The sequence below is a fragment of the Diospyros lotus genome, chromosome 1 (assembly GCF_014633365.1).
Source record: "Diospyros lotus cultivar Yz01 chromosome 1, ASM1463336v1, whole genome shotgun sequence".
Lineage (NCBI taxonomy): Eukaryota > Viridiplantae > Streptophyta > Magnoliopsida > Ericales > Ebenaceae > Diospyros > Diospyros lotus.
The window spans coordinates 8,399,657-8,411,800 of NC_068338.1; the positions used below are offsets into that span (position 1 = coordinate 8,399,657).

The 12,144-nt window shown below is 39.2% G+C and overlaps 1 protein-coding gene across 2 annotated transcripts in view; it reads left to right on the forward strand.

Annotated features, from left to right (window-relative positions):
• The window catches only part of LOC127794182 (nuclear pore complex protein NUP214), a 130,986-nt gene that overhangs the window by 64,004 nt on the left and 54,838 nt on the right, over positions 1–12,144 (forward strand). For both annotated transcript variants that reach the window (XM_052325151.1, XM_052325218.1), the window contains exon 6: positions 1,651–1,763. In XM_052325151.1, coding sequence (XP_052181111.1) covers positions 1,651–1,763 — 113 coding nt within the window. The remainder of the gene's footprint in view (positions 1–1,650; positions 1,764–12,144) is intronic.

Genomic DNA, 12,144 nt, shown 5'->3' on the forward strand with positions numbered 1-12,144 from the left:
AAGAAATTGAGAATGAGAGAAACCAGAAAGAACTGAGAGAGAGAGAAAGGACAAAGAGAGAATTTTAGAGGAAAAGATTCTGTTATTTCTCATAATGAATCCCCATCCTCCAACAGATTGCCTTTTTACAGGCTATCAAACTTTCAGTTGTAATTGTAATTGAAAGGTACAAGATGTATCAGCAGCAAAAAATACAAGAAGAAAAATACAAGTAAGCTATATTTACTTCTTTAACCCTTTTGATCTTGACAGTTGGCTAACTAATGTTAAAAGTAGCCAGGAAAGAAAATTATTAAATGTCAATAAACCTGATGTCAGGAACCTAGCCTCACTAATGTTTTATTTGAAGATAGAATTAGAATCAAGGGAGAAATAGGAAGAATTGAGGGAGAAACAAACAAAATACTAGGGAGAATCATACAGAATTGTGGGAGAAGCTGACAGAAAATAGGGAGAAATAGAGAGAACAATAGGGGGAAATAAGAGATTTCAATAACTTCTTGACAATTCCGTCCCCCTTACAGATTTCTTGTTCCTAAGAAATCACAACAACTGGCCACTGTTTCTTCATCTAATCCTTGTTTTCACTATTTGATTCATCCTTTGCCATTTCCTGTGCCTTTCTCTTTGCATCTTTTTCTCTCTCCTTGGCTTTATCTTATGGATGAAAGAGGAAACAACATCTCTTCAAACACCTGCTTTACTGACCTCTGCTAAAACCAACACCGAAAACTGGTCTACACCATCTGAAATGGCAACAAGATTGTCATATTATTCGAGATCAAAAACATTCAGAACAACAATAAAATATTTTCCTGCTGGAATTGTCTTAACCTTTTTGATGCCTGATTTACCCAAAGCTATGGACTCCTCAGTCTTCTCTGGAGCCAAAGGCAAAGGAACAATATTCTTAGGACCTTCTTTCTCAATCTGAAGAAATTCTCTGTTAACTTGTTTCAATCCTGATGATTAATTGTCTGAATCAATCATCTCATGATCAGAATTTCCGAGATAGTTATGTTGAGCTTCTTCTTCCGAAACTTCTCTTTTTAAGCAGTCAGAATATTCCTTAGAAAATATGTCAGCTGGAATACTAACCTGGAACTTTCTTGAAAACTGAATCAAAATCTCGTCCAGCTTTTGGTTGATGTTAGCAAAACTTTCCATGAATGTTTTCTCCAGTGACTGTATACTTTTAAGCTCCCCTTTAGCCATTTCTTTAGGTGAATCCTTCTAACTTCACCCTGAACAGCCAATATAACTGCCTAGATCTCAGTAACTGCCTTTGAACTGCTTCTAGAAACCAGCTTGTCCTACTCACTTTCAAAGCCTTGAGTGAAAACACCTAGATCCAGCCTAGAACCGGACTGCTCTAATACCAAATGTCAGGAACCTAGTCCTTACTAATGTTTTTTTTGAAGATAGAATTGGAATTGAGGAAGAAATAAGAAGAATTGAGGGAGAAACATACAGAATATTAGGGAGAATCAGACAGAATTGTGGGAGAAGCTGATAGAAAGTAGGGAGAGACCTAGGGAACAATAGGGGGAAATAAGAGACTTCAATAACTTCTTGACATCTGATACCTCTGCGTTGGTTACATAGTTTTCTATTACCATTGTTGATGATATTGTGAAATCTTTCTTGCAGGTGTCTTCCAACCCTTGTGCACTATCATTCAGTGATGTTTTTGGAGGTTTGGTGGATGACATTGTGCCCTTTGGAACTGGGCCATATATGTCGTTATGCTATATAGATAAATGGTATGTGAGCTGTTCTTCATATTTGAAAAGTTTCTAGGTTTTTAACTTTTGTGATGCTTGATTTCTTTTTGATACTTGATTTTTGTTTTTGTGTGGTATCTGTTCATTCTATTTTTTCTTATTTTCTTATAAGCATTCAATTATCTTCATTCATTGCCATCTGTTGAAACTTCATTCAAGCCAATTGTGAAGGTGACCTAGATCTGCAAATGGTGTTCCAAGGGAAACTGAGTTTGCAGCAAAGATTCCCAGAAGACAGAACATTTCTCCTGTAGAAGGGCGCCCAGCCCAAAGGTCCTCCACTTATCCAATAGTGGAATGTTCAACATGATATGTGCTCCCATCTCTCTTTTCCCTCTCTTCTTTTCTCTCAGTTCTGCATACCATTTCTGATTGTATTGGAGCCATCAAGAGGTGAATATGGAGAATTGAAGCAGATCTGTAGTAAAACATCAAACTTGTCTAGGTTCTAGATGCGAGCTGCAAGCTACGAGCTGTATCCTCTTGGTTTGAGGATTCTTCATTGCATTTCTGCACTGTGATCTAGTGATCTGGTGCTTAGTGCTGTGATCAGGTTGCTTTTTTGTCTCGTGCAATCTGGTGTAGCTGTGATCTGATGTTGTGAGTTGAATTGATCTTTTTGTGATTTTTGTTGGAGCTAGGGTTTGTATAACATGTCTGGTTCAAATATAATCTCCAATACTCCTGTTACCATTTCAAGTCTATCTGGCACTAAAATCTGAATGGGACAAACTATTTCTCCTGCTCAACTTCGTTTAAAATGTGGTTTAGAGGCCAAGGGGTTAGCGGTCATCTCACTAAGAAATTGAGTGAGATACCATAAAATGATAGGACTTCGTGGGATAAAGTTGATTTGCAGCCTGTTTCTTTATTGTGGCAGTCAATTGAATCAGATCTAGTGTCCCTATTTCGTGTTTATGAAAGTTGTGCAAAGATATGGTCACATGCACAGAGGCTTTATACATGTTCTATGTTTGTATGCTGTGGAAATGGAAGACTTACTTGGCTAATGGGCTTACCATTGCATAAAGAAGATTATGTTTCCTGATGTAGATATGGAATGTACAGTTAGTTTTTCTGTATTAAATTATTAATTAGCTGCCTAATTAGTTAGTTTCCTAATTGTATAAGGTTCCTTAGTAGCTAGTTTCCTTAGAAGATAGATTGATAGTTTCCTTATGAAGGTGTCAAGATTCACCTTAATGACTGTAAATCTATGCTGTGAATATACAAGAATTCCGAGAATTCCTACATATACAATTATTAGTACATTGTTTAGTCTTCAAAAAGAGATTCAAATATGACAACATATCTGGGAAAGATAGAATCTGCTGTAACAAATTTTAAGTCAAGATGTCAGTTACTGAAAATGTTGTTGAACAGTGTGTCCAGCTTGATAAACTATTCATGGTGCTTACATTGGCTGGCTTGGGACTTGATTTGGAGAGTGTGACACAAATTCCTAGTGGACCAGTCATTCCTACCATACAAGATGTATTTGCAAGGCTGCTGTGTAGTACTCAGATATTTTCTGACATTGTTTCAGCAGCTGAGGGTTCTATTAAGGTTTCTCAAGCTCCCTCTTTAGGTAATCAGTCCAAAAATAAGCAGTTGCAGCATGGTGGAAAAGGGTGCAAACGTTCTGCTTGCATAAGGTCACTATAGAGATACCTCTAATGCTTTACATGGTCGACAACCAAGAGTTAACGAGACATCTGTGGATGATCCAACCGCCAGCTGGGTGAAGATTTTGTTTCTACCTCAGTTTCAGCTGGACAGGGAGTTGGCTTTAGGTCTAGGTGTTGTTTCTCAACTCATTTTTGGGGAGGAGTTGGTTGAATGTTATCACTTCCAAGCAATAAGCAGGCATGTACTTTTGTAGCTTAGTTGCACAAGCTGCAGGCTCTGTTACTTTCCTAGTGCTGGGATTTTAGAAAGAACATCATAACTTTATTCATCAAAGTGAATGGTATATATACAGAATACTTCCTTGCTAGTTTCCTATTATGTACACTAAAAATAGAAAGTTACATCTAGGCTATTTAGGAAACCTACAGCTGGCTTTGAGAGTGATTTATTCTCTCTACTCAAACTGAGAAATAAGTTGACTTTACAAAAGAAAAAGGAAACAGAGAAATTAGTTGGCTAATGACTGATACTGCTTGAAATCTCCATACTCCCCCTCAAGTTGGGCTGAATTTGTTGTTTAGACCAAGCTTGCAATTAAAATCTTCAATTATTTTCCTCGGTAAGGCTTTAGTGAGTATTTTTGTGGCTCGACTGTTGGTAGGTGTATAAATAAGTTGAAATATCCCTTCTTCCAACTTCTCCTTGATGAAATATTGGTCAATTTCCATATATTTTGTTCGGTTATGATGAACTGGATTCTTTGCAATGCTAATAGCGGATTGGTTGTCACAATACTTTCACTGGTTTTGGAACACTCATCTTCATATCTTATAGTAATCTTCACAACCATATTCCTTCACAAAATCCTATATCTTTGAACTCAACGTTCGCATTGCTTCGAGAGACCACAAATTGTTTTTTATTGTGCCAAGTAACAAGATTTCCCCATACATATGAGTAGTATCTAGAGGTTGATCTCCTGTATAGAATTGAACTAGCTCAGTCTGCATCGTTGTATACTTCCTCCTCTTTGTCTTCAGTTTTTCTGAATATTAATCCTTTGCTTGGAGTTAACTTTAGATACCTTAGGATGCGATTCACTGCTTCCATGTGTTCTTCTTTAGGATCATTCATGAATTGGCTCACTATACTACTAGAAAACCCTATATCTGGTCTAGTGTGTGACAAGTATATAAGTTTTCCCCCTAGTTGTTGATATCTCCCTTTATCAATTGGAACACATTCCTTACCAATGTCTAATTTTGTAATAGAGTCCATGAGAGTGCAAACCTTTTGACAACCCATCATACCATTTTCATTTAGCAGATCTAAGATATACTTCCTTTGGGAGATTGAAATCCCATCTTTTGACCTAGCAACTTGGGTGGAAATTCAAGGCTAAACAACCCTTAAGTTTGCTTCAATTCGTTTGTTTCTATCTATTGTTACCACTAAACATTGGTCTCTTCATCAGCTTGACATAAAAAATGCTTTTCTTCATGGTGATCTTTGTCACTATCCTAGATAGAGACAATGAACTTCCCTTGACTCGGTGAGATTTAAGGGGACTAACAGAGAGAATTGGGTAGGGAGGATAGAAAGAATAGAGGAGGAAGAGAGAATTGAGTGAGACGAGAGAGAGATAGAGAGAAAATAGGATAATTTTGTATTTAGTCTTTTCATGCCTTCTCCCATGGAATGGGATGAATACATATAGGTGCTTGGTGTGGCAGTGGATGCAGCAGATCATCTCCCCTCTAGCGGTTACAATAAACTATTTTGTTTTTTTCCTAAAGCTTTACACGTGGCTCTCTAATCTAACAAAATTTGATAGCTGGAATATAAATGCAACAGTCAAAATAAAAGAAATATAACATAGCCTATTGTATAAACAAGAATAAGACCGAAATTAAATGCAAAAAATAGCCATAACCATGACAATTCCCCCCCCCCCCCCCCCCCCCCCCAAAACATTTCTTGTCCTTAAGAAATGCTAAGAAGGCTCACAGCTCTTGGAAAGCGCTGAAGTAGACTTGGTAGATATTCCCATGTGTTGTCCTTGTTGTTTCCCTGCTCCCATTTCACCAGCACTTGGATGAGAGGGGCCCCTTGATTGTGTACAACCCTTCTATCTATAGTAGCTTCTAGTTCCATCGGACCTTCCTTCCCCTTAAGTGGTGCTGGTAAGACTGTATCAACTGGCTCTGATTCGGTTGATCTCTTCAGCAAGGATACATGGAAAATAGGATGTATGTGGGTGCTTTCGGGTAGTTGAAGTCTGTAAGCCACCTTACCTATTTTTTCTGTTATGCTAAACGGGCCAAAATATCTGGGACTTTAACTTAGACACTGACCCTTGACTGTTGGTCTTCAAATGAGGGTACCTTAGCTTTAGATACACCTTTTCCCCCACTTCTAATTCTCGATCACTTTTTTTCTTGTCAGCATACTGTTTCATTCGATTTCGAGCTGATGCCAACTCCTACTTCAATTGTTGTAAAACCACACTTCTTTGCTGTAAGTATTCTTCCACTGATATTTTCGTTCCATGCCCTCCTGTGGCAGGTAACAATGGTGGTTGGCATCCATACAATGCCTCAAATGGGGACATTTTTAGGGATGTGTGGTGAGTGGACTTATACCACCACTGTGCCAAGGCTAACCACCTATGCCAGTGCTTGGGCTACTGGATACACATGCATCTTAGGTAGGTTTCTAGCACCTGGTTGACTCTCTCACTTTGCCCATCTATTTGGGGATGATATGTCGTTGACATGTTGAGTTTAATCCCTATAGACCCCATTAGCTGTTGCCAAATATGGCTTGTGAACACTTTGTTGCGGTCTAATATGATGGTCCTTGGCACCCCATGCTGCAATACTACACTGTCCATAAACACCCTAACCATCTCCTTGGTGGTGTAAGCATGAGCCAGCCCTATAAACTGAGCAAACTTTGTGAACTGATCCACTACAACCATGATAAACCATAATACTATCCTTCTCTTCTGATTTGGGTAGTCCCTCGATAAAATCCATAGTCACACTAACCCAAGCTCGATCCGGCACTGGTAGAGGTTGTAAGAGACCAGGGTAAGCCACATTCTCTAATTTACACCTCTTGCATATATCACAAGCTAACACAAAGCTCTTTACTTCCGTTTTCATCTTGGGTTAATAGAACAACTGTTTAACTCTGAGATAGGTATTTTGGATCCCAGAGTGTCCCCCCACGGGTGAGTCATGCAAGGACTGTAAAATTCTTCGCTTAAGGTCTCCTTTGCTCCCTATGAAAAGCCTGCCTTTGAACCTCAACATCCCCTCTCTTTCCAACCCCATTAGGCTCAATCACTAGCCTCTCCAGTAACTCCTTAATTTGCTCATCATTGGCATAGCTGTCAACAACTTCCTGTCACCATTTAGGAACCACAACCACTTTAGTAATTGCTGCCATACTGCTTTCCTCTTGACACCTTGATAGTGCATCAACAGCTATAATTTTCCTTGCCTTGCCTATATTGTATGGAATAATGAAGTCCCATCAGCTTGGCCATACCCCTCTTTTGTAGTTGAGTTTGTAACTTCTACTGTAGTAAAAATTTTAAACTTTCATGATCCGATTTGATGATAAATCTATCTCTTTCTAGATAATGTCGCCGCCTCTTCACAACCATTCACACTACTAGGAATTCTTTCTCATAGATGCTCAACCCCAAGTGCCTAGTACTTAAGGCTTGGCTCAAGAATTCCAGTGGCCTCCCCTTCTACATTAGAACAGACCCTACACCAACTGCATGAGTGTTAGTCTCCAGTACAAAGGATTCACTCAAGTTTGGTAGCCCTAAGACTGGCACTGTACTCACTGCCTCCTTAAGCTTTTCAAAAGCTACCTCGGCCCACCTAAAATTCCCCTTCTTCAACAGGTCAGTTAAGGGTCTGCTGATGACCCTTAAAAAACCTTCTATAATATTCGGTTAGGCTGAGGAATCCCCTTAAAGCCTTCAAGTTTGTGGGTTTGGGCCAATTGACCATGGCTTCCACCTTCCTTGGGTCCGTCCTAACCCCCTCTCACGATATTATGTGGCCAAAATATTCCACCTGATCTTGACCAAAGCCACACTTAGACCTTTTGATGAAAAGCCGGTTGGATTTGAGGACTTCTAGAGTGGTTCTTAGGTGGGATAGGTGCTGTTCAAGGGTCGGGCTATAAACAGGAATGTCATCAAAGAAGACTAATACAATTTTTCTCAAATAAGGCTCAAATATTTGGTTCATGAAAGATTGGTGAGCATTGGTGCATTGGTGAGCCCAAAGGGCATCACTAAAAATTCAAAATGATCATGATGGGTTCTAAAGGCAGTTTTATGGACATCCTCAGATTTCATTTTGATTTGGTGATAGTCTGATCTAAGGTCTAGTTTGGAGAAAATAGTGGCATTATGCAACTCATCCATTAGATTTCTACTAGGGGTATGGGAAATTTGTCTTTTATAGTGAGGGCGTTGAATTGTTGGTAGTCTACAAAAAAACGCTAAGAACCGTCATTCTTCTTGACTAGAAGGACTGGTGAGGCAAAAGGGCTGTGGCTAGGCCTTATAAAGGATTGGTTTAGCATCTCTTTTACCATCTTTTCGATCTCTATTTTGTGAGTGGGCGAATACAGATAGGCGCTGATGTTTATAGGCTCGGAGTTTGGTTTAAGGTTGATAGAATGGTCTAGGTTTTGAGTGGGAGGTAGGGTATTAGGTTGAGCAAATAAGTCCCCAAATTCCACCAACAATTCATCAATAAGGTAGTTAGAGTGTATTTGGCCAATTTTCCTCTGATCGTTGCTGATGGATAAGGTGAGCTCCCGACACCTCAGCTTCTCCTGCCCTTCCTCCACTGCTACAATCGAAAACAATTGAGCCAGCTTACTCCATTTGTTTCGAATGACTTGTTGTAAACTCCATCCTGTCATCATCCTACAGGCCCCGGTTTCTCTTCCTCCTTTGAGTGTCATCCTTTTTCCTCATTTTTCAATGGACACCTCCATTCGATTAAAATTGAAATTGATGGGGTTGACTCCCTTCATCCGGTCAACCCCTAGGACCACGTCACATCCTCCTAGCTGCAGAAGCCTAAGATCGGCTTCAAACTCTTCTCCTTGCATCTCCCAATTGAATCTTAGGCATGCTAAGTTGCTAATCACTCTACCCCAATTAGCTACTGTCACACTAAGGGGTAGAGTGTCCGAGAGGGGGCTTTTCAATCTCCTAGCAGTGCCTTCATCAAGGAAGTTGTGAGTGCTTCCACTATTTATCAAAAGATTGTTAGGCTCTTTTCCTTCACCTTCCCTTCAACTTTGATTATCTTGTTGTTGGTCACCCCTTTTAATGCGTGGAGTGAGATCTCCCCGTTGTCTTCCTCCCCCAATTCTTTACACTCCTCAGTTTCTTCTCCTCCTTCCATCCCTTCTCCTAGGTCTCCCTCCAACAGGAGAATTTGTTGCCTACATTGATGCCTTGGGAAGTACTTATCCCCGCATCTAAAACACAAACCTGGCTGCCTCCTCTGATCGTTAAACCTCCCAGTTGGGTGGGGTACTCCCGACTGTTTAGCTCCTGAATTATTAATAGTCCACTCACGGTTAAATCCTTTGCCCCCTAGGTGGGAAGTTCCCATCATCATGCCCTTACTTTGTTGCCTCTATTTCTTCATCAAGGCCTCAACTACTATCTCCTGCAATCTAGCACTCTCTATTGCTTGTTCCATTGTTCGAGGTCTAATCATCTTGACCATAGGCCTTAGATCTTCACTTAAGCCACTCAAGAAATTGGACATGAAATACGCCTCCGAGAGATGAGGATCGTGGCTACTCATAAGAGATCTAAGCTCCTTAAATCTTTTTAAGTAAGCTTTCAATTCTTCCACCTGCTTGAGTTTATTGAACTTTTTGACAATATCGGGCATACTTCTTTCCCTGAACCTCTCACATAGTTTCTCAGCAAACTCTCCCCATGTAGGATGGTCCCTCACACTAATCCACCCCTGATACCACGCATCCACTACGTCGTCAAAGTAGCAGCTAAGGATACCCTTCTACCTTCTGGGATGCCATACCATTCGAACATCCTTTGACACTTCCTCACCCACTAGCGAGGATTATCCCCTTCAAAGATGGGGATCTCCATTCGGGGCATGGAAACCCCAGCTATTGTCATTGGATCTACTCCACACGACCCCTATGCAACATCGTTTCCCCCTCCTCATCCTGTCCTCCTCCTATCAGTGTTCTAAAAGGCGCTAGGCGCTGGTCGGGCGCCAGGCTGGGGCCTAGCGCCTAGGCGGGACCTAGGAAAACTGCTATTTTTTTTTTTTTAAACTTTGTGATGTAATTTGATGTTATTTTCAATTAAATCAAAGTTGAAAAGCATCAATAATGCAACATAAACCAATCATACAACAATAATGGAATGACAAGTGAAATATAGAATTAAGCATGAGAAAACAAATTGTTGTAGATTAATTCTAGGTTCAATAAGACAAAAGCAACAATAATGCAACATAAATCATACTTGAAGAATCTAAGCATCTAACTATCTAATTGGAATTCTTCCTCTCCATATTCTTCTAACACATGATCTTCATCATACTCAAAATCAAATTTATTGAGCTCTTGCTCATCTTCTCCTTCTTCTGATTGGAAATCATCTTCATGAAACTCTCTCATCCTAGAACTTCTTAGAGGTTGAAGCATTTCGTCTACTCTGGATGTTTCACCAACCACTTCCCAAGTAAGCCCCGTACCAGGCTCAATTTCTTTATCATCTCCTCCTTCAACAATCCATCCTTGTGCATTGCTAGCATCACTAGCAAGTAGCACATCAACATTCCTTTCCTTCTCCCTCTTTTGCTTGTTCATCAGTTTTGCATTAAATTGGATATAGACAAGATTGTTCAATCGATGCACATCCAGTTTATTTCTTTTCTTTGTATGTATCTACATAAATAAAATAAAAGTAATATCAATTTAAATGATAGATAAGTAATTGATATTAAAGAAATATAGTTCATACTTTCATAGGGATAATGAAATTAAAATATTAAAAACGTTTTAAAATATGCACTAACCCCTTCAAAAGTGCTCCAATTTCTTTTACAACCGGATGAACTACTGGTTAACAAGAGGATCCTTGTTGCCATTCATTACAAGTTTGGAGTTTAATTTCTATAAGTCATCCACCATGTAACTACATAAGTTAACAAGTATAAAGTAAACAAATTTATTCACTAATACACATTAGGAACTAAGAAAAAGATTAAAGGAATTGTATACTTGGATTATAATTGTCATCATTTTTTGCACACCATTAAGCTGCCCACACTTTTCCAAAAGCTCCCTCTTTACGAGTATACTATGGCAATTCAATATTTATGACATGACCTTGCAATTTAAAATGATCATTATCATGATAAAACATCTCTAGACAATTAAAAAGCCCATCCATCACTTCATTATCAAGATATATATTCTTATTCTTGAAAAGGTAGTAGGGATTCAAAAGGTAAGCTGCCAAATGCAATGGACTATTTAGCCTATCTTTCACCCTTGCTTCAATAATCTCTATAACAGGCTGATAGTTTTTCTCAAGATTATTTATGGCCTCCTTAATATCTTCCTTTGTCTGCTTAATCTCTCAATGTAAAAAGCCCATAGAAGGCTTTCTTTCTTCATTAACAATTCGAAGAACCTTCACCAAAGGTGCAAAAACCTTAAGGCATAAAGTTACACCATTCTAGAAAGCAATGCTCATTATAGTAGCATATGCTACTTTCCCTTTAACAGTCTTTGACCATTTACACTCCTCCTGTTCAGAGCTGGTAAACATTGTCCTCAATTGGGCCTTTTTCTCCATCAAACTCTGCAAAGTAAGGAAATAAGAAGCAAATCTAGTGACTCCCGATCTCACTGTATCCCTCTTTTTCGTAAATGACCTCATTAAGGATAAGGTCTTATGGTGTGTATAAATGAAGATTGTCAAACTCTTTGCCTGATCAATGACTTTCTTATATCTCAACATTTTTCCAATACTTTCAAGTATCAAATTGATGGTGTGAGTAGCACATGATGTCCAAAAGATATTTGGCCTACTCAGCTTCAATAATTTTGCCGCTCCCATATTGTTGACAACATTGTCGGTTACTGCTTGGACGACATTTTGTGGTCCAACTTGCTCAATGCACTTGTCCACATACTCAAATATGAGTTCACTTGTATGTGCTTCGTCTGATGATTCTTTTGAAGAAAGAAAAGCAGTACCCATGCTAGAATTAACACATAGGTTCATGATGCTCCTTCTTTTTCTGTCTGTCCAAGCATCTATCCTAATAGAGCACCCATTTTGTGCCCACTCTTCTTCATGCTTCTTCGGTAACTCTTTTATTTTGTCAACCTCTTCCTTTAATAACGGTTCTCTCAACTGGTATTAACTAGGAGGTTTGAAGCTTGACCCAAATTGACCAACCGCCTCAACAAACAATTTAAAGGTATCTTGATCAATAGCATTGAAAGGTATACCAGCTTCGTACATCCATCTAGCATAATATCCCTGTATAGCCTGTGTTCTCTCTTTAAACAGTGCTTCACTAATATTTTGTTGCTTTTCCATCATTCTTGAACTAAAACAAATTTCAGGACTAATGGAGCTTGCAAACTTATCTATAGGGCCAAGAGTAGGAGGCGCTTTTTT